Source organism: Acartia tonsa, chromosome 3, assembly GCF_053477335.1.
Source record: "Acartia tonsa isolate MP-2025a chromosome 3, ASM5347733v1, whole genome shotgun sequence".
Classification (NCBI taxonomy): Eukaryota; Metazoa; Arthropoda; class Copepoda; order Calanoida; family Acartiidae; genus Acartia; species Acartia tonsa.
Window position 1 is genome coordinate 13,367,079 of NC_137262.1, and position 23,430 is coordinate 13,390,508.

Genomic DNA, 23,430 nt, shown 5'->3' on the forward strand with positions numbered 1-23,430 from the left:
TTACGTGCGTCAACGAACACGCACAAATACACCCACACATACAAACTCTCACACACACACACTCACTCACACACACACACACTCACACATGACAAACTGAAATAAGGATAAACCATAAAGTTAGTTTCACTTTTATTTTGTTACAACAAGTTTCTCTATATATAATTTAATATGATAAAGTGATGTTTTTTAATCATTAGAGATAAAATTTCTTAGATATAAAGAGGGTTTTAATATTTTTTTTTAACCATTGATTATTTTGTGTATTGATTGAGACTATTTTCCTCCGTATAAAAACAGTCCCATAGAAGCCTCTAGGGGCACTAAACGCTCGACCTCTTCTCATTATAAACTTGGGTTTTAAAAGAGTAAAAGTAAAAAAATATTTTTTTGGGGTGGGGCGGGGAGGGGGGGTGAAGACACCCTCCCAAAAAAAAGTTTAAAACCTTCACAGGACCTACAAAAAGCTACATTGTAAAGGGTTACAATATCGGTTCAGCGGTTAGTGAGATCCTTTGGGACAGACAAAAAACGCTTACTACTTTATATAATAGGATGGCTCATTGATTCCCATTCCTTCGAGAAAATTGTTCATAATCCTTTTAATCTTTATATTTCAGACATATTTAGTAAATAAAATGTTAAGCATAAACCAGGGCATAGCCTGTGTCCTGGCCCTTTCTGTGGGCATCATTTGGGCATCAACCACGCCATGCGAGGGCCCAGGTAATAACACTTTTGTTGATTTTGTAATCCTTATTTAAAAGTAACAAGATGTATGTAGCAAAGGATCTCGCTAACTATTGGACCTATATTGTTTTCTTTTTCAGTGAATCTCCATGGAGGTATATAGGTATATGAAAAGTTTACAACCTTTGCAGGGGAGGATGCCTCTCCCCCCAAAAAAGAAATCGCCCTGTAACGTATGGTCTTTAAACTAATCTTGAAAGTTGATTGTCCACTGATTTGTAAGCTTCAATTTAATGGATGATTTAGCCTTGTTCAAAATACTATTTAAAATAATATTATCTTATTTTAGATTGTGAAAATAATTATATCCACAAAGACTTTACAAACTACAAAGATTATAAATATAAGGTAATAATTATTTCTCGTATTCATTCGAATCCGGTGGATAGGAACCGAATCTTATCCATACGAAAAAACTGTGTCAAAAATACATCGTATTATATCCAGCTTTCTACAAATATAAAAATATACAATCATATGATTAAAACCAGTTTTTTAGCCGGTGCCTTCGGCAACTCGGGGCTAAAAAAAAGTAGTTTTAATCTTATAATTGTACATTCTATATCCGCGGAAAGCCGTTTATAATACGATGCGAGAAATAACTATTAATGCATTTCTGGGGATATTCAAATACAAATTATGAGATTAAAACCAGTTTTGTTAACGGGAACGAAGGAACGGACTAACAAACCTAGTATTAATATTATGATTTTCGAATTATTATTTTGTGTGGAAAATCGTCTGCTTTACAATCCAATACATTTTTTTCCGTATGGCTGAGAAACAGTTCTAATCCTCTGGATATTAATCGGTTTCGAAGCCTTACCAGAAAAAAACTTTTCTTCCTTATTGTTATGATGTTTTATTCAAAGATTTATACCAAGAAAATTAAATTTTCACTTTATTGTTCTTAAATTTCATGACAGTATGGAAAACTTTGTGTAAAATGATCTTTATTTTTAAAAGAATTTACACATATTTAATTTTAAAAATTGAGTTTTCATCTAACTAATTACCTATTTGTTATTTTTAGGAAATATTAGATGAAATTGAAGCTTTGAAATATGAAAACCCAAAGTAAGATTTTAAAATTATTCCTAAGATTCCTTTTTTTCTTCAAATAAAGCAGTAATCCAATTTTTTGTAAGGAAATTTCGTGGCAACGTCTCTTAAGGGACGATTCGTCGTATTTTTAAATGGCTTAGTTTATATTGGTTAGGTGATTGCCCCGCATGGTTATAGCCCACCGCAGGGTGCTAGAAATAGAAGAAAAGCTACTCTGAAAAATACGAAGAATCGCCCCTTAAGGGGCGTTGCCACGAATGGGACTATACCCGAAATTTCTAGCAGATAAGGCTCTTGGTTTATACTTATTCACCTTTGATTTTTGGATGATATGATTAATACTCCCAGCAAAATAAATTCATAAATTTCATATTAAATGGATGAAATGAAAATAACAAAAGCACTTTTATACCAATATATTTACACTTTCTAACCAATAATATGGTTGACAATGTGTTCCTATTGGATCCATTAAGAGATTCACCATCTAGACTTTTATATTCATTATTATTTGCTTGTTTTAGGAAGGCCTATTTCAAATTAGAGGATGAAGTCCTTACACATTACCCAGCTTCCCCAAGAGGTCTCAATATCAAGATGAGAATTCTTAAGATGCTTTATGACACCCTGGACGGGGAAAGGTAAGATTACATAGTTTGTTTTAAAAACTAATGGGAAATGCTTTAGCTTATAAAAAGGTGCACTTTTAATTCTTTAATCAAAGGCCATACAAACAAAGGGTTATTTTCTACGTTTCTGTGGAAAATTTTTATTAAAACATGCAAGCAGAAGGGGTTGTATTTATCCTCTTAGTAGAACTAAGGCGGTTGATACTCCCCCTTAATTCTTAAATATTTTAAATGGTGTCAAAATTTTCGTACCCCCCCCCCCTCCCGCCCTCTAGCAAATCCATATACACGCCACTGTATCCAAGACATAAATTGTCTTGACTGGTTTTTTTCTGTTTTTAAAACTTTGGTATTTTGACATTATCCCTCTTTTTGTAGCAAAGTTGTTGGTAGACAAGAATTATTGAAGAAAAGTATGAAAATTGGAACATATCTGCTCAAAATGAATCCGTCTGAAATACCAGAAAAGGTAATTAATTTAATATGTACAATAACTTATGACCTCTAGGGGGCTTGGTTTCGATTCAGGGTCTAGACATCTCCACGCACCTTGAATCATACTACGCGTCTTTTAATTGCGGTGAATAGCGTCCTTTCGTCCGATAGACAACTAACCCAGCTTTTGCCTGGAAGTCCTAACTGTGCATGACAGTGAGTTGCGCCTGTTTATGAGCCAAGGAAATCCCCTACTCTCAATATTGATGTCACGCGACTGGCATAGCAGCAGTAGGTACATTGTTTAACGTCTCTAGTATGACACGGTGTAGTCCAGATTCGAAGCCGAGGACTCTGCAAATATTAGAATATTGTCTTTCCATTTTCTGCTGTAAACTGCTCTTAGCTTATTTTCTGTCTTTCATCTTTGAATCGTCTATTTGTGCGCATTGAGTCACTTGAATCATGCTTTCATTCGCACAGAAATAAAGTAATATAATTTGTTTTTTCTTCAGCTTTTGTTATCAGTTGCAGAATTCATAGTCAATATGTGGTAAGAAAATTAATTATAATATAACTATCTTTTAGCTAATCATTGCTGCGCTTTTTATAAACATAATTGATCTACTTACAATTTTATTTTTTGTAATTCAAAATAAAATCAAGTTATGAGATAATAGTTATTTCTCGCGTCTTATTATAAACAGATTTCTGCGGATATTAAATGTACAATTATAAGATTTAAAACAGTTTTTTAGCCCTGAGATGCCGAAGGCACGGGCTAAAATAAAGAGTTTTAATCTTAAGATTGTACATTTTTAATTCATAGAAAACTGGATACAATAAAATGCTAGACATAGTTTTTTCGTATGGTTAAGAACCGGTTCTAATCCACCGGATATTAATCGGTTTAATCGGATACGAGAAATGGCATATTTTAGCACTGAATTGAAAGAAGCAGAATGGTTGACCTTTGCTCTAGAAGAAATAGTTTATGGATCAAATAAAGGTATTTAAAATATTTGATTTAGTAATGAGGCTACTTCAAAAGCCTCATTTGTTGGTCTGTAGTACTCTGTAAGTTGCAAAACTCAGAAAACATACAAGGGTCACACATTTTGGACAATAAACCAACTACACATTTGTATAGTTTGTATAAATGTTCGTTGGAGATACTTTAGGTTAGGCACAAAAAAGATTAAAGAGGGGCCATTCCAATATGTTTTTAGAGAAAACAAGGATGACAGCATCCATAAATGCGAAGCTCTGAAATGGTTTGACAACGAACATTAACACTTGTAGAGTGTTAGAACTTAAAAAGCAGAATATAAATATATTAGTTTTAACAATATTTTATGTAAATTTGTTGCAAAACAATTTTAATACAGGATACTATTTAAGGACATTTCCTGGACTTTGTTATTGTACTATGTTGTCCTAGGAATAAGTATTCTAAAAACCAGAAAACAGGATAATTATATCACATGAAAAATTAATGTCAAAAAAGTAATAAGTAATAAATAAGCATATTTTAAATGGACGTAAAGAATATGGTAAGGAATATAGAGTTGCTACGCTTTCCAAATCTTACCCAACTGTTATTGGAATCAACATGCAAAGTTTAAACCCGATAGGACAATTCCAACCTTTACGGACGGACGGACCTAATTATAGAAAAGCTTTGCTTTTAATGATTTGATAATAATGTTTAGGTGTGTATCCTACTAAGACAAGAGAAAAGTATGCCTTGATGTTGGTTGAACAACTTACTATTGGAGCAAATTTTGAAAGAAGTGTTAAGGTAAAAATTTATAGAAAATTATTATATAAAATTATCATTATTAAGACAAAATATATTTCTTTATCTTTTTAATGCAATTAAGAAACAGTATTTTGCATGATTTAAAATTCTGATGGTTGATAAATTTGTAGTTGACTTTGAAAGTTTGAGTTGTTTGAAATCTCGAATTTTTTTTTGAAAATAATACATTATCGACATACATAAAGAGTAAAGGCCCAAGCGTGTACAAAAAGTATGTTTACTTTTATATACAATTTGAAAAAAAATCTTTTATTTGTTTAGGTTGCTAAAGAGTTGGGAAATGAATTCAAAATGATTAATCTCAAATTCAAGGAAATTATCATTACTAGTGGCTGCGCCCCAAGCATCTGGGGATACGTATTTAAAAGTTGAAAGATGGGAAAATTCCATGAAACCATCCTAAAACCTTTATTTATCTTCTAAAAAAATGACTACTCGAAAGGTTCAGTGGTTAGCGAGTTTTTTAACAAACCAAAAAACCTTTTATAACAGGATAACCTTATCAAATATTACAGTCTGTTTTCTGCTTTTCTATGAAGCTTTAATTTAGTGCTTTTAAGCAAATTTTTAAATTTTAAATTAAAATAATGATAATTGTAACATTTCTAGATCTTAGAAGTTTTGGGCCTTAGAATTTTGGTAAGATTTAGAACAATCATTCAATTTTGATTATTGTAATAATATTTAAAATTGCGTTATTTGGTACTACTATAAATTTATAGAAGCATTTATATCGGTTGTCACGTAAATATGGACGCATGCTGGCAGGCGGTTTCCCTCAAAGTTCCTAGTTGAGCACAAAAACGTACATTCCCTTATTTTTGAATTAAATTGAAGATTAAGGGAGTTAGTTTTTCGTTTGATTGTTTATTCATTTTGGTAATGTTATACACAGTGCGATCTTTTGCCAAAAAACGGGACATTTAGATTAGACAAAAGTAAACTTAAATAAATAAGCTTGTATTTGAAGAAATGATGTAATTTCTTTTGCTTTAACTCGGAAATAACTTAAATTTTGCCTCTGTTTACTTCTAATGTGCATTTGGTAAGTACGTCTTGCTGTTTTGGAGGAGCGAAGCTACCCTATTTTTAAAAAATCTATAAACCTTCATAACTTTAGTTAGGATAGGACATAAGGAAAAAGGATAAGAGGATGAATACTCACCCCTTTTTCATGGTAAAATACTACTTCCCCATCCCTAAATTTAGAAGCAGACGAAAATCAAAAACCGCCCAGGGCTTTTTGTAAGTCAATCATAAATAATAATGTGAATAAAAAGAAAAGCGATATTTAGCAAACAGCCGTGGGCGGTCAGAATCAGCTGAATGTTCATTATGAAAAAAATTTCCCCCTTTTTAGAAATAGAAGGATTCATCTTTCATGAACAAATTTTTTTAAATAAAAAAAAAATTCTATGTAATTTTTAATTAAAACATTAAAACGAAAATATCTAATCTAATATTCTTGCCCTAAATATGGAAATAGTAAAAAGTAAAAAAATATTTTTTTAATAATTTTTAATCCTCCCATTTGAAAAGTAGTGGAATAGCAATAAATTTTAGCGCGGCAACTGCGCTGAGTAGGCCTCTAGGCCCACTGCCTATTTTCGTCTTCTAGTTGCTTCGATTCCTCTCTTTTATTTTTTTTCTCTATGGGATAGGAATATTTTAACAATATCAACGTCTATGTAAATATTTCTTCAATGCAAACAATGTTTGTGAACAAGAGTATAGCATCAGGTGCACCCAGTTCGAGTCCCGGCATTTTTATGTAGGTCCAGTATAAGTTTGATTGTTTATTCATTTTGGTAATGTTATATTGGGTTTTGTGTAGCCCCGCAGCGCTAGTGCATAGGCCCAATGGGGTTAAAGTAACACGCAGGGGTTAAGCATAGGGACTCCCCACCCTTATTTTAAAACAAGGGTGATTGGGGTTCAGTTTTCGCTGGCAATTCAAGGGAAAGCACCAAAAAGCACCAAATTCATATTTAAAATCAAAGCAATGATTTTTTATATAATCGTCCTTGCCTTTTCAGGAGCGCGCTAAAGACCCCATTTCCTATAGAGCAAACATTGAAGAGGCTTTCCAGATCCAAACTAAGAGTAAACTTTTTGACTCCATGATAATAGGTAAGATTTATTTTTGAAACGAAGATACTTTTAAGTGCAACCCATATCGGTTAGTCGGTTAAATGCTCTGTTTCTAACACAGTTTGTTCTTATTTGCTCCTGTTTTTTAACTCCCTCTATTACATTTAGGTTTATCTACCTATGATAAGATTGCTTTTTTCCTTTCCCCTCTTTGTGTTATCAAAGATTAAATTCAGTTCCCCGGGTCGTAATTTACAACTCCCCCCCCCCCTTACACAAACACATGGATTCAATTTCGAAATTTGATTGTGAATATCAAAATACACCTGATTTTAAAAAAGCCTAACAACTTTGAACAATGGGGGGGGGTGATGTTTAGGTAATAGTACCACCAACAAGAAACTATAAGGTGCCAATCTTAACCCCAACTTTAGAAAATTCACATAGTTTAAATTTTTAAAACATTTTAGACTATTTGCTGGAACTTGAGCTGCAGATGTACAAACGTGGTCAGGTTGACACCGTCAAGATGTTGGATGAATTGTGCGCAGATATTGGATACTTATTGTCCATGTAAGTTTGTCATTCCCCCATAAATAACAAAATTCATAAATTATTCCCCCTCTAAAAAAAACAATTTTTTAGGTTTCATAATCTATGTCTTTCATTTTTCTAATAGTTAAGTTTCACATTGTATTTATAACAGCTTTCTGCGGATTTTATATTTTTTTAATATTCGCAGAAAACTGTCTAATACAATGCAATACACGATTTTGCAGTATGGTTGAGAACTGGTTCCAATCCAGCGGATACTTAAATATAAATTTAAAATCTTATTTTGTCTTCTGTTCTAGATATTTACCTTTTTTGTCCTTTATCTTTCCCAACTTTTGTACAAAATCTTACTTAGAATTTCACCGTAAAAAGTAAGCATCTTGGTTTCAATTAAAGAAATATAAGATTATATAATTTGAAGATAATAAAAAATACAAATGGAAATCTTTGATTCATTAAACTAACCTTAAAAAACCCCAAAATTTTTTAACTGATGAAGGTATCATGATGTTTATTTACATATTGAAAAAAAATAAATATCTTTTAGAGAACAGAAAGCTCCCCTACATGTGTCTGGTCTGGTGGCAACAAAATTCTGGGAAAAGGACATGTTTGACACCAAGGCGGACTGGGACAACCTGGAAAAGGTCCGGGAAAAGTGGCAAGACATCAGAAACCAGGTTGTCACGGTGCTGGACAAAACTCCGGACACCGAGTTCAACCACACCCATCCAGGCCACAACCAAAAGGGTTTGGAGAAGCAGCTGATTATCCACTCGCCAGGATTTCCCAGCAAGGCACAGGAGGTGTGCAGCCAGATGATCGAGGTGTGCATGATGTTGCAGGAAATACCCAGAGTGATTGAGAGTGTGCTGGGTTCTGTGTATATCACTATCCTAGAGCCAGGAGCAGCTGTACTTCCCCATGTTACCAAGACTAACTTTAACCTGAGAGTGGCTCTACCCCTGGTGGCGCCTGAATTTGACAAGTCAACAATGGGACGCGAGTTACCAGAAGCTGGCATGGCTGTGGGAGATAACACTCTTGTTGTCTTTGAACAGGGAAAACTCGCAATTTATGATCCAAGCTTTTCCCATCAGGTATGTAGATATAATTTTTTATAAAGCAATTTTTTTCCATGCTATGTATGCATCTATGTAACAGTGATTAGAGTATTGTTATTAAGTATAGATTAAAAAATAAACTTTTTTTATAATTTCAGTATTGGAACCGTGGAAGCGAGCCTGTGATTATGCTTGTCTTTGATATGGAACATCCTGATATTGGACAAAAAACTGTAAGTTTTTCATATCGTTTTCTGTTATTTTCTTACTTAGAGGACAAAAGCATTACAAATATCCTATTATATAAAGTAGTAAGCGATTTTTGTCTGTCCCGATAGATCTCGCTAACCGCTAAACTGATATTGTTCTCCTTTACAGTAAATCTTCTTATAGAACATAGAAAGGTTTTAAACTATTTTTGGAGAGGGTGTCTTTACCCCTCTCCCCCCCAAAAAATTATTTTTTTTAACTCTATTGAAACTCAAATTTAAAATGGGATGAGGTCGACTTTCCCCCCTCCTACCAGTGCCCTTAGATGCTTCTAAGGGCGTAGCCGCTAGTAGTTTTTAAAGGAAAGAGGGAACCAAGTTTTTAAACAGCTGCTTGACTCAAAATTTTTCTAAGGTATTTAAGAATGTGTTTTTTTTTTCAGAGGAGCCTTCTACAACTCAACTTTGAATCATTATCAAATATGAATGATGACAACCTAAACACAACAGATGCATTTGTGCTTGTCAAAGGTGAACCTGACAAAAATGTGATGGTAGACTTTGATCAGAAAAACAAGACAGCAAATGGGACCGAGGAGGCTGAAACCAAAAAGAAAGCGGGAGAGCCAACCACAATGACTGTTTCATTCGGTGGTCCATCTGAGGAGCCGCAAAATGTTCAGATGATAACAAAGTTGGTTGAGTCTCCCGACGATATGGAGGCATTTAAGAAACAAGAGGAGGGAGTAGAAGGAGAGGAAGATGAAGAAATAAAGGAAGCAAAGAAGAAAGGATATAGAATTATAGAGGTTGATGATGATTCATTAATTGATATTTATCCTAAAAATTATAAATTAGATTAGGATTTAATCAATATTATTCCTATGTAATAAATTATTAGAACTTTTTCTTTGTAATTAATATGATTTGCTAGTACATATACAGATTTAGCCTCTGTTTAAAAAGAACAAAAGTGTCATTTTCACGAAAACAAAATAATATATTTTGTATTGATCTATTTTGGGGGATCACCTCTGAAACCCCCCCCCCCCTGGCCCCCTCTCAAAGTATAAATATTTTTTTTGTCCGCCTAAAAGTTAAAGTGCTTTGCTGAGCTCTCCTTAACTTAGTTTAATTTTGTATAAAATTTAAAAATAAAAAATAAAAATTGCTTTGATACAGCTAAAACAATTTTTGAATAGTAATACAAACTTCTTTACAATAATCTATTCAAACTAAAATCAACAATTAAAACATAATATGATAAAATTTATAATAGTTAAAATAATTGTAGGTTATTTTTCAAGGTACTTGAAGCAATCAATAAATGCTAAAATCCTGAATCAACAAATGCTATAATCATAAACAAATAAAAATAATAGAATAATTAAAAAACTAGGATGCAAATTTTTGTTTCTCCATCCAATCATTGAATCCAATAATACAGTTTTTAAGACCATCAGAAACCTAAAACAATATTTATCTAAACTTAATCTAATTATTAAATTAAACATTTTCTTATGCATAAGTATAGCCTAAAACCTGCCCTGGACTAATATTTCACATACATGGACAGTAAAAAAATCGCGAAATAATTTTCATAATATTTGTATAATATTAAGTAAATTCTATCTATAATACAAAGTAGAACGATGTCTGTCTGTCTATCTATCTGTCTGTTTGTACCGAAGGATCTCGCTAACCGCTAAACCGACCGATCGGGTTCTCCTTAACAGAGTAGCTTCTCATAAAATCCCGGGAAGCTTTATAACTATTTTGGGGCCGGGAGGATACCACCACCATCCTAAGAGAAATCACAAAAAAAATCGCACAGAGACTTGAACGCAACATAGATATCGTAGAGACTTGATCCAAAAAATCAAACATTTAAAGTGCCACTAGAGGCCTCTAGGGGCGTAGCCGCTAGTGTTGCAATAAGGGAATAAACACAAAATTTAAGCTCTAAATCCTAAACGCCAGCCGAGAAATTTACGTTTTTTCCATTCTCCTTCTTACAGACTGACGGACTTTTTGAATTAAAGAGTAGCTTCGCTACTTAAAATTTGTTTACCTTTAAAGAGTTACTTGAATAAAATTCTGTTAACTCTCTAAACATTTCCTCATTGCCACTAAAAAAAAATAATTTGTTAATAATAAATATGGCGACTCTAGATGAACAATCACTTAATACAACCAATAGAAAGAAAAACCCGACCACATGTTTAATTAGATAGTGTACAAATATTGATAGGAAAGGACATTTTTTACATGGAAAAATTATATTAGCCAAATATTTATCGCTCATACTGAATAAATTTAAACAAAAATCTTTGTCTGCTGTAAATTCGTTTTAAGTTTGACGGATTTTTGCGTCTGATTGATCATCTAGGGTAATATATGTATTGTTAAAGTTAATATTATAAGTAGGAACCAGGAATAAAATATAGCCAAAAAGAAAAATAAATCTAAAAGACGCAGTTATAAAGATTGGGATGCGTTGCCCTCCAAAATCACGAAACCTTTACGCATATTTTTCACGAATTAATTCATTTGTTGATTACAGCTGAGTAGAAGCAGTGCTACTGTATAATTAGAACTAGTCTGTTAGACTCATTGACGTAAGAAGATTTCACCTGTTTATGGCTTCTTTCAGTTTTTCTGGCCTATAGTATTGTGAAACATCTAGGACTGGTTGACAATCATCAAGAAGTTCACCGCTAAAAGTTTTTCCTAAAAGTATTTAATTTAGATATTAAGGGAGCAAACAATACATCAAAACAAGGATGACAATATCCATAAAAGCGAAACTCTGAAAACATTAATACTTGAAGAGTGTCAGATCCAAATAATAAGAATATAAATGTATAAAAGTAGAAACAAAATTGTAAGTAAATTTGTTGAAAAACTACGTTTACACAAGATATTGTTTAAGGACATACTTACATTTTGAGGACTTGATTATAACATTGTACTTTGTAGTCCTTGGAATCAGTATTCCAAAAATCAGATCAATCGGATAATTTTATCACATAATTATTTGTTGTTAAAAAAATAAAAAATCAACATGTTTAAAATGGACGTACGGACATTCTGGTAACGATTATAGAGTTCCTACGCTTTCTAAATCGTACCTAACTACTACAGGAATCACCATGCAAAGTTTTAAATCGATAGGATAATTCTAACCTATTAAAATTAACGAAAAGAGCTATCTGTCTGTGACGTACGGACGGACGGACCAACCCTAATTAAAGAAAAGCTTTGCTTTTAAAAAGCAAATAGCGATGGATCCAAAATTAATGTCCTCAAGGGCATGATATACACACTGATTTACCAAGTGAGTTATGGAGAAGTTACGGATATGATAATAGAAAAAGAATTGTCATTTATCTTTAATAGCATATGAGAAAATTCATTGTTGATATTCACTATTATGTGTGAACTGGGATATGATGAGCAATTACAGTAAATAGTGGGTGAAAGGAGCTAAATTAGTTATTTCTATTAATATATCTTTGTATAAAAGTAGTAGGTTGTCTATTTATCTGTTTATGCATATACGAAGGATCTTAATAACCGCTGAACCGATATAGTTCTGCTTTACAGTGTAGCTTCTCTTAGGTACTGGGAAGGTTTATACTTACTTTGGGGGAGGATACCACTACCCCCCTGAAAAAAATCGCCCCTAGAAAAAAATTACACTCTAAAATTAAATTTTTTCTTTTTAAATCTTAAATTAAATTTAAAGTAGGGGTCAAGTGCCCCCCACCAACATCAAGTGCTTCTAGAGTCCTCTTAGAGCGTATAAAATAAATAACATTCATACCTCTAACAACAGATATGCCAATCTCATCATTTTTATGAAATTGAAGTATTCTTTCAATTTTTCTAACATGTAGCAATGAGTTGGAGAGTTCCTTAAAAAACAATACATATATTTACACGGTTAGGTAATTGGCCCCGCAGGGTTAGAGCCCCCCGCAGGTGCTAGAAATAGGAGAAAAGCTACTGTGAAAAATAAGAAGAATCGCCCCATAAGGTGCAATGTTACGAAAGGGACAATACCCCAAATTTCTACCAAAGAGCTCAACCAACTCATGATGAGTTGGGGGCCTTGCACTAAATATATTTAAGAATAGTATAATGATGCTAAAAAGCATCGGGGTAAAACATGTATACAATTTTTAGGTAACCAAGGATGACTACATCCATTTCTAGCAGAGCATAAAAAAATCATGGATGGTGGACAGACTAAGTGATATAAAGAGCAGATATGCAGAAGCAGATATATATTGATTTTTGTAGATTGACCTACATATAAAATCAGTATATACTAGATGTTTGGACGTCTTTGGTAAAAACAGAAAAAAATTGACTCCCCCCCCCCCAAAAAAAAATAATTTTACCTCACTAATGTCTGTCTTCTTTTTGAAAACTCCATTTTCCATTTTTATAGGAATATTACTTGTATCACCGGAAGGAAACACAAATCTACATTTTTGTAATAAAAAACAAGGATGATAACTTTCATAAAACATGAACATCAACAAAGAATGTGTGACATTGCTTTTGATAATAATTAAAAAGGCCTAAATCAAAACTAAGGGATTTTAAGGGAATACATTGGACATTAAAATGTATATCCCCCAATGATTATAAACAAATTACCCCTACTTTAAATTAAAAGCTAGTTTGAAGATGAACCAATCAGTAAAGATTTAAGAAAGGTCTCAACGTTTAATTGTAAGGTAACTGATAAATAAATAACGTGTTTATAAAACTTTGGGTACTAATCATGAAAACATACCTTCCAAAGACCCTTTCCCACCCTTGAAAATGTGCTAATGAATCTGAAGTAATTAACTACTGACCTAAACTGTTCTGAATCTTTGTCTATTTGCTTGAATGTTTGTATAGCAAATCTCCAATCATGGTCTGGCAACATGATGAAGTTTGCAACCTGCTCTGCGTCAACATCATTACCATGACACATGGTGCTGTGTACATATGTCGTGTTTCTGCTCCTCAGCTCTATATACTTGAGGTCCTCGGTAAGAATGAGCTGCATGTCATCCTCTGAAATATGTTCATTGTTTACACTAGCGGCTTCGCCTATAGAGGCCTCTAGTGGCACTTGAGTAAGTTGAATCCCAAAATCCATTTTTTTATTTTAGTTTTTAAGATAAAAAAAAATTTCTGGGGGGGGGGGTTGGGATTTATTTCTAAGGGCGATTTCTTTTGGGTGGATGATGGTACCCTCCCCCAAAATAGTTATAAACCTTACCAGGATCTATGAGTAGCTACCCTGTAAAGGAGAACCTGATCGGTTCAGCGGTTAGAGAGATCCTTTGTTACAAACACACAGACAAACATCCTGTTACTTTATTGTAAGAATTATCATGTGTTTCAAAAATTTAACTTTAAGACTTCTTTGATGATTCTAGAAGTGTAATTTTTGTAAGAGCCTTCCCGTCGGTCTGTGAAAAATGTGAATTTATTTGCAAATATTCAAGATAGACTGCAAAATTTTGGGTGAGGTTCCCCTATACCGTGCTATCTGCTCTATATATTACTTTTAATCCTTGATTTTTATGTTATGCTACTTATGCATGTTGTGACTCTTGTTATATTTTAAATTTAAAAAAATTATAAACTAAAAATCAGGGCTTAGCAGCCGCCTGTAAGCCTTAGGGAAATCAACCTTTTACAATTTTAAAATAAGCTGGAAGTCTTAACCTGGCCCAAATCCAATGGCAATCCTTCTTTGAAAATATTTTTTCGAAGCTTCCAAACAGATTTAAAAAGGCTTAGTCCGAGCCCTACAAAACAAAGCATAAAATTTAAGAAAGATTGTTTTTACCTGTGTCAATGCTAATAGACACGTATGGTTGGGATATGACTCTTTTCAGAGAAATCTCCCCATCAACATAGCCAAGTTCTTGAATAGTTTGGCTGATTCTTTTTTCAAGTTCTTGATGATGCATAAATTCACTGGCCTTGGTAGGATTAAAGAATCCTGGATTGAAGCACAGTGATAATCCTAAAAAAAAAATATTTAAAAAGTACTTTAAAACAAGCTGTATGATTTTTTAAAGTATTTTCTGTTGAATTATTTATTGTAACTATTCAACAAGGCGGACTTTATCCATTTAGAAAAGCTTATAAAATCTAAAAATTGAAATCACAATTGACAGCCTGACAAGAAAAATGTGTTGATGTTCTTTTATCAGCAGAATCTACATATTAAAAATTCAAAGATCAGTGGTAAGAAGTTTAACATTACGATTAGAGCAACAAATCAAATATAACATAGAGTAGGTGCTCATTGGTCAGCGAAATTTTTCCAAAAAAAAACAGCTGTATGTTCTTTTTTTAAAGTTTCCAAGAGCAAATGACTAAGTGAGTTAAATACAAAAATATATATATTTTTTTTATTGCAGCCAAGAAAATAATATTTAATTCATAGCGTTACGGACTGAAGGACGGATGGACAGACAAATTGAATTAGGAGTAGCTTTACTACCAATAAAATAATATTACTTACCAAGAGATCTATTAGGGTCCATCTTAACAAAACTTTTGCTGATATCCATGTTCATTTGTTTTCGTCCAGAAATAGGTTTTAGATCAACCATGTTCATTGGTGATTTACTTTCCTCTTTCCTTCGCGCCAAAATTTTTTCAAACCAATCACTACGTTGAGACTTACTTTTCTCAACACGTTCTATAATCTCTTCAACATAGAGACTATTGCTACACTTAGGTAGACGTTCTTTAATGTCCAGCACATAAGCATTTCCAAACCTACTAGTGATTTCTAGATTACAGTTAGCATCCATGTCCTGTGTTGGAAATATTTTCATTTGATTGGTTATTTTTTCAGTTAAAATTTTGTCATATTCTTGATTCCAATCTCTTTCATTTTGAACATTCTTTGATTTTAAATTTGATCTTTGTCGAACTTTATGGTATGCTTGATGGGAACCCAGAGAATCAACAAAAAATACTTTGGCGTTACTTTCTTTAGAGTTTCTGATAGTAATTAGCATAGAATCTTCAACAAAGTATTTAGATTTGTGTTTAGTTTTCCCTAATGTATGAGCCTTGTTACTGTTACTCAGTACTGTCAGCTCATTCAGTGCCTCATTTACTGCATATTTGGGTCCTTTTGCTGTGAAGCCTAATCTTGGAGTTCCATGCTCTTCTGATATCCTTATATCAGCTTTTGTCTTCTGTTTGATGGTCTTTTCATGGAATTCCTTGTTATTTTTCATTATAAGACTAAGTTTAAGTGGTATCCATTTGAAAACCTCTGATATTTTGTATGTGTTATCTTTTGCATTTATAAGAACTTGCCTTAAGTCTCTGGTGTAATGCAACACATGAAAAGCCTGCTTACATGCTTGTTTGATGACAGATACCTTTTTTGGTATCAATACAACTGGCTCAATTCCCTCTATTGGCCAATGCAATTCTAATTCTTTTGAAGAATCAAGTTTTGATGCTTTTCTGAAGAAATTGTGAAATCTATAACCCAATTTCTTTTCCATGTCATTTTCATCACATGATTCGAGGGTTTGAGTGACATGCAACAATTTTTTTTCAATTCCATTTTCCAGCTCAAACTCTTGCTCAACATTTGCAACATCTCCAGTTTCAAGCATTTTAATAATGAATACATATATTGCAGAGGTCTCAACCACTGAATGTTTAGTTTCTTCTGAATGAAGTACAATTAAACCTGTTAGTCTGGCCCAGTATACCAAAATCCAGAAAGTTATGAAATATGTTGGATCCTTTTCATATAGGTTAAGAATATAGTTTGTTTTCTTAACTCCATCCTCATTACAAGTTATATCAAACATTGATCCCACCTCATCTTCACCTTTTATCAAAGGAAGATCATTGTCAATATAATCAAACATTTTGCTAAGAATTTGATTTAAAGCTGGACAAACAATGTTCTTTAGAAAATGTCTTTTCTGACTGAGTATGTCAAGACCTTGAACATTCTGCACCAATTTTTCATCAGATGCTGTTTTCATTAGCTTTTCAATGCCCAAAAATATATCTAAGTCTGATTTAAAATCACACAAAAATATACTGGAGGAACCATATGGACTTATTTCAAATTGAATATTTGGATTGTAATTATTGATGCATTTTCTTAACTTTTCAAAATCTTTGTCTTTTTCTTTCAGCTTTACTTGCAGCAAATCAATATGAAATTCCTTGTCATAATTTCTTTCTCGTTTAAAAATTGCTATAGCAGAATCTCCCACAACTTTTTCAACAACATTGGCACTTGCATCAGGCATTTCATACTTCTCTTCTTTGATGGAGCAAAGAACCTGATGAACAATCCAGGGAAAGCTTAGAAAAGGACGAACAGTATCATGGCTGATGTTTTGATCATAGGCTGCCCTATACCAAGCTGCAGCCCAGTCCTTTACACTGGTACCATCAGGTCTGTAGTCAGAAAAATAATCTCTGTACTTTTTCTTTAGACTCTTGTAGGATTGCCTGAAATTGTTGATCATTGTTTATAAATTGATCTTGGAGGAGAGACTATTCTGGAGCAAAAAGGTAGTTGCACAAAATGCATTTAAACCTGAATTTTGTGAACTGCATATATTTCATGTTCAATGGCAGGGAAAGAATTACATTTTTCTACCATGTAGTTTAAAAAATATAATGACTTGAAAATCATATTCCCGTGATATATGCAACTTATATGTTTTTATTGTCACAAAAACATGACAGTATTTTTAAGGTGCCCATTTGTTTGTTTTTTATTGCAATACAAAATTTTTATGTTAGACAGTATTCTTGTAAATTATGTTTCCAATAATTTATCATGACAAATTCAACATTTTTAGACATAAAAAACAAAAACTTCCTACTAAAAGTTAATCTTTTTTTTGATTATCTTCATTTTATTATATTTTAGTTGTGGAGAAAAATAATGAAAAAAATGGGAATATAAAATAAACCGGAATAAAAAGATGTTGGAATTATCTCCTTCCAAACTCCCCTTGAGAACTTCCTGTGACTCCTCCATATTTCTTATTTTTCCAATTTTGAAATTTATTTAAATTAAGATTGCCAACTCTAGAAAAAGTAATCATACGGATTAGTTCTTTCTAACTGTTACATAAATCATCATAAAGGAGAAATGGACAGATTGACTCTAAATATAGAAGATCTTCAAGAATAGCTTCTTTATTAAAATAAAAAAGCCTTTATAGACACTTAAGAGAAACATGATTAACATTATTTTGACATAGGGAAGCTATAAAAATGGTACACTAGCAAACCTCCAAAAGAGACAAACAACAGATTTTTGGTATATTTGTATATACAGATAACTACCTTCCTTCCTTTTTCAATAACCTTATTCATTACCAAATTATGTCCTGCTACTTGGCTGTGTTAATACACACCACACCATTGGTTGATTTTCAATGACCAAATTGAAAGTCAGCACAAGGACAGTGCGATGGGGAGAAATAGTTATTTAGCCCTATCCCTCTCTAGTGTTATACTTAATGGACAAACGTTCTAAATCTCCTAAAAGGACAAACCTCCTAAAGGAACACATCTTAGGTAAAACGTACTAATTATGTTATAAGAAATTAAGAATTATGAAATAAAAAAATCTTCCTAAACAAGAACAAAATCCTTTAACAGAAAAACAGTTGAAAAATAAACCAATATAGCGATAAAATACAGGGAAATAATTTTTAACTGAAATTTATTTCTTGAATAACTTTTTCTATAGGCTAAATTCTAAAAATTGACAGTTTTCCTAAAGTCGGTGTTGGCTATCAAACAGCATGGTTTTGAACCCAATACAACTTTGGATTACAGAAATCAACCCCAATTTACTTTCAAATTTTAAAACAATTAGAACATTTAAAATCAAATTTAGAAGATCTATTTTTTTTTATTGTTAGAATGCTTTACTAAAGAAACATTCCTTCAGGATGTGTGTATTTTTGGACGTTTGTCCCATTAGGAGGTTTGTTCACTTTACCTATAAAAAAAAACTACTTACTTCAAATGTTTGGCAGACCTCTCTTTATCAGACCTAAGAAGAAAATTCCATTGAACTGGCCTCCCTAGAATAACTTCTTCTTCTTGTTCAAGTCCAAATGAATCCATAATGCGCTTCATTTCATAACAATATCGTTCATAGAAATGTACTGCCAGATCAAGTGTTTCTTTAGAATATTCTTTTTCTAAAGATTTGTCGAATGGTATTTTCCTTTCACTTATTTCATTCATATCAAATGAAAATAGATAGGACTTGGAAGTTCTGTACATTTCTCCAAGAGTCTAAATAAAATTAAAAGAATTTACCTTATTGCAATATATATTTTATTATTGATAGTTAATAAATAATTGTGTAAAATAGGCCTGACCAAAGGTAATGGTATAGAAAAGGTAAAAATTGTTAAAGGTTTTAAGATTGAAGCAAATTAGGAATTAAAAGTATCTAATAAATCTTTTAAAAAAACAGAAATCTTTGCAATACATATATAGTTACATATTTAGCACTGTTAAGCTAAATAGAACATGTCATGCATTAATTGTTTTAAAAGAATTTTTTACACATAAAATAGAAAAACATAAATTTTATCTGTGCTTTATTTTGATGTAAAATTTTAATTTTGTATTCATGAATTTATTAAAAAGATTTTACCTTAATTGAAGGGTATGAATTACGTTTTTCCATAAAGTCAGGGTTGCCATACTTTTTTACAAGTTCTAGAGCATCTTTAGGAATCTTGGGCCTCTTTCCTGTTTTTGGATAGTCTACAGCTATAGCCTGGGCTACTGCTAGTATCTTACAAAGTTTATTCATTGCACCATCCTCAAACTTGTCTGAGAGGGCCAACCATATGTAGGCAATTCTACCTAATGTATCATTTTCCATACAATTAATGAAACTATCAGCAAGTTGTTCAGGGGATGTTGCAGAGTCAGACTCTATTGGAGGATCTGATTCTAAATTGGAATAGTCAAGAGGATCAATTATAGTTTCTTTTGGTGGGACATATCTTTTATCCCAAATAATTGTGAAGTGATCTCCATCTAAATCTCCACCACTACAGTTGTCAGATAAACTAAAGGCTGAGTTTTTGGTTGGAAGTATCACCACATTCTTAGAGTAATGGAGTTCTGGTACATCTACAGCCATAACCAAACGAAGATCCCCTGGATAAAGACAAGGATTTCTGTAAAGAAGCATTAACCCAGTCTTTGGCTTCATATCACCATCTAGAAACAGAAACACCTCTGGTATATTGTTTTCTGTATATACTAATTTTCCTGAGTAGTCAGGTATTCCCATCAGGTATTTTCCTTCAGTCACAGGTAAATTGGATCTTTTGCAAATGTCTAATATGTTCATTTTGTAGCAAGTCCTTAAAAGCCTAAAAAAGAAAGGTTCCAGAAGCAGATTGAATCCAGACTTGCAGGTTTCTTCAATGATATTCATTTCAACATGTTGCATAAGCTCTTCTTTAGCTTGAGATGTATCATTCAGTGCATTTGTGACTTTTTCAAGAAATGATTCAAGGTGTTGTAGAACATTTGATGGAAAGTTCCAGATATCTTTTTTATCTAGATTTGCTAGATACAAAGATTCTAAAAGAGTAATAGATTCCGTATTCAGTGTTACAGGATTTGATGTAGCAAGTTTAACAATTCCAAATTCATCAAAAGGTGTTTCAAACTTTTGTTGTGAATTTCTTATCAGGATAGCTTTTTCATTGTTCTTAAAGACTTCATGATCATCTGGTAAAACCACTAAAACTCCTTTAAAACCCAACCATCTAAATTGCATTGCATAAGGTTGCTTTTGTATTTCACATTTTTTGCAAAATTCGAGAGCCTTACTCTCCTTAATGAATCCAGCTCCGTCTGTTACAAGACATCCATTGTCTGCCTTTTCATCTTCTATCATCATGAATTCATCTGCTGAAAGTTTTCCAGCTGATCTAACAGAAGTTCCAAAAAGGCCAAGCCTTGAGGAAAATTTTGCTGATGAAGTAAATTTATCAAAATTACTGACAAGGCTTTCTCTTAGTGCATTAGTTTTGTCAACATTCGGAACATTGATAAATAGAGCTTTTTGATCCCTCTTTTGACTAGCTGACTCTAGAAGATAAAATATTCTTATTCCATAAATATCAATTCCGTTGACCATACAGTCTTTTACACGAATATGAACCTTTTTGTCATTGTCAGATTTATCCAAATTTTCATCTCGGAAAACAACAGAGATTAGAACATATTCCTCTGATATGATAGATGACAGTCTACTTTTTTCTACTGGTACTGGTGGTAGAAACACATATCTAGAAGGAGTTACTAAAATTCTGTAAAGTTCAGTTTGAAATTTTCCAACATTTAAAGTTAACATCGATTTTAAGGTTTCAATATTCAAGTCTAACTTCTCCAGGTTTAACATTTCTTTTTCAATCAGTGAAGAAAATGATTTCCAATATGTTGTATTATTCCTCTCAGCTCTTTGAAAGGCAACTGCAATTTTAACTGCTTCAATGAGGTTCTTGTTGATGTAAGATTCTCTAAGTCTTTTCAGCCAAATGTTTACCTCAGCAACTTTTACATTAGCAGTCATATCACTAGATTTCATATATATACTCCATTCCAACTTTAAAAGATCCTTTTTGACCTTAGACATCAAGTCTTCAGGGATCACAGTGTTACAATATATCTCCTCTTTTTCTTTACTCTCCAACATAGAAATCTTTGTGTCAAAAAGATCTATTGGAAATATACTGGATTCACTGAGAATCTCTCTTAGCTGAATCCAATCTTGAAAGTTTTCAACTCTGATTTCCAGACATAGTGAATGATGTTTTGCTAGAGTAGTTAGTAACTCATGTTCAGTAACTCGTTGATTATTTACTGTTGGACTTTTCTCATACAAAGTTGGCATAGCCTCAAGTCCAAGGAAAAGATTTACAGTTCTTCTTTCTGTTGTTAATAGAGAAAATCCAGCACAAGCAGTTTTTAGCAGGGAAAACTCCATAGTGTACTTTACTCTTTCACCGTTGACAACATCTGTGAACTTAATAGTGATATATTTTCCATCAGGAGAAAATGCAATATTGAAATCACTTGAGATTGAATGTTTAATGAGAAAATTTTTCTCATTTTCAAAGTAACCAGCATTTAGTTTATTCCCTGTAAATGGTTTTAAGTTTAATCTTTTATCTGGTTTTAAACTTATATTAGTATATGCCTTTAGTTCCTTACTGAGCATAAAGTCCCAGTTGTGAAAAAGATTATATATTGACAGGTATATACTATCATCCCCTCCATCGTGAAGCTGAATAGTAACAAGAAAGTCATTGTCATCAAACATGGATGGGCATATGTCCCTTGCTATGCCTTGTTGAACAGTTATTCTTTCAATGACAAGTCCATAAGGTAGCAATACTTCCATAACTTTTTCTTCAACATATTCAGTGCTGATATATTCATCAAAGATATTCCTGATAAAAAGTTCAATTGCTGTACTTTCCTGTCTGTATATTATAGGCAGCTGAGAGGTAGGCATAGACAATCCGTTTCTTGATAACAATGATGTCTTTAATGTTATATCTTTTATTCTTAAGAACAAAGCCATATTACTCTTTGAGTGACTTTCTATTGCCAGATCCATATATTTTTCATGTTTTTCAAGCTGAACCTGTCTGTTACTTTCTTCTTCATTTGCAAGGATGAAGAATTTGCTTGTTTCATTCTGCATTCTAGCCCTTCCACGAGATTGAATAAACTGAATGAGACTTTGAACACCATCAAATCTGATGACAATGTTGCACTCTGGTACATCTATGCCTTCCTCAAGCACAGATGTACAAACTAAAATCTTACTCCTGCCGTCTCGAAAATCTGCAACTGCTTTTAGTTGAACTGCATGAAGCTGACCATCACAGCCACTATGACCAACCACTGTTTCAGGTCGCAATGCTGGAAATTCTTTGCTCAGATGATATTTCAACCTTAAAAATTTTCCAATTAGTTATGTTACAGTGATATTGATCTGTAACCAGGGCTTGTCAACCGCCACTAAGCCTTAGATCTTAACCTATTTGGGTGCTTTGATTTTTTTTTAAATGGAATTGTCATAAATGGTACAGGTTTAACTGATTTTGATAATTGTAAAAGGTTGATTACCCTGTGAGACTTACAGTTGGCTACCTACCACTGAAATTTAAAAATATAGAGATGAAATCAATCTTATTAGACGTTCACTCAAAGCCCAAAAATAATGGACTTAAAAGTGTATTAAACTGTATATAAGACATTTGCGAATATATTGATACCATTAATTTGCCTCTTAGATAAAAAAAAGTATGGTTTTTAATATTTTTCTCTTGCTACAAATCAAATTTCAAATTTGAGTCACCAAAAATGCTAAACTAATTTTTGCTTTAGAAGAATCAATTTTTGGAGTTAGAAAGTGCTTAATACCTCATTTTAATCGCCTGTCATTGCTTTATAATATATAGGAAATGACTTGGTTGTTTATAGAACAGCTGACTAAAAAATCGAGGTTTTGTGATAAACCCACTTTTGTTGTTGCTCCATAAATGATATTTTTTTTCCTAATTTTTTTGGCTGTAAAGAAGCTTTATAATTTCATATAACATCCACCTAAATTTGACTTTTGGTATTTTATTTATAACATCACCAGAGGGAATTGAATTTTGGAAAAAAAATATCAATTTATATTTTACACTGCTATGCATTGTTCTTGTTCTTGTTTCTAA

The 23,430-nt window shown here is 32.6% G+C and overlaps 2 protein-coding genes across 2 annotated transcripts in view; one reads left to right on the forward strand and one right to left on the reverse strand.

The window, feature by feature from the left end:
• Positions 1-620: 620 nt before the first annotated feature.
• Positions 621-9,527, forward strand: LOC145313363 (uncharacterized). Its single transcript, XM_080152725.1, has 15 exons — positions 621-726; positions 1,040-1,098; positions 1,784-1,827; positions 2,340-2,456; positions 2,823-2,913; positions 3,395-3,432; positions 3,821-3,888; positions 4,592-4,680; positions 4,963-5,011; positions 5,309-5,340; positions 6,738-6,831; positions 7,263-7,365; positions 7,895-8,447; positions 8,570-8,644; positions 9,064-9,527. Exons 1-15 carry the CDS (start codon positions 639-641, stop codon positions 9,481-9,483), a joined length of 1,920 nt encoding a protein of 639 aa, XP_080008851.1. The 5' UTR covers positions 621-638; the 3' UTR covers positions 9,484-9,527.
• A 284-nt stretch (positions 9,528-9,811) lies between these two features.
• Positions 9,812-23,430, reverse strand: part of LOC145313361 (uncharacterized) — a 79,006-nt gene continuing 65,387 nt past the window's right edge. Inside the window, exons 17-26 of the mRNA XM_080152722.1 lie at positions 19,326-22,659; positions 18,678-18,958; positions 15,165-17,143; positions 14,481-14,660; positions 13,492-13,696; positions 13,027-13,111; positions 12,447-12,537; positions 11,254-11,350; positions 10,692-10,749; positions 9,812-10,087 (exon numbers count right to left, since the gene is read on the reverse strand). Of these exons, the coding sequence (XP_080008848.1) occupies positions 10,016-10,087; positions 10,692-10,749; positions 11,254-11,350; positions 12,447-12,537; positions 13,027-13,111; positions 13,492-13,696; positions 14,481-14,660; positions 15,165-17,143; positions 18,678-18,958; positions 19,326-22,659 (6,382 nt within the window). The 3' untranslated portion in view covers positions 9,812-10,015. The remainder of the gene's footprint in view (positions 10,088-10,691; positions 10,750-11,253; positions 11,351-12,446; positions 12,538-13,026; positions 13,112-13,491; positions 13,697-14,480; positions 14,661-15,164; positions 17,144-18,677; positions 18,959-19,325; positions 22,660-23,430) is intronic.

Bases quoted from the DNA above. Each gene is read 5' to 3' on its own strand.
- LOC145313363 (XM_080152725.1), top strand. From the start codon at position 639: ATGTTAAGCATAAACCAGGGCATAGCCTGTGTCCTGGCCCTTTCTGTG. The intron at 2,457-2,822 runs GTAAGATTACAT...CTCTTTTTGTAG, and splicing joins GACACCCTGGACGGGGAAAG to CAAAGTTGTTGGTAGACAAG. The intron at 5,341-6,737 runs GTAAGATTTAGA...TTGCCTTTTCAG, and splicing joins TTTTGGGCCTTAGAATTTTG to GAGCGCGCTAAAGACCCCAT.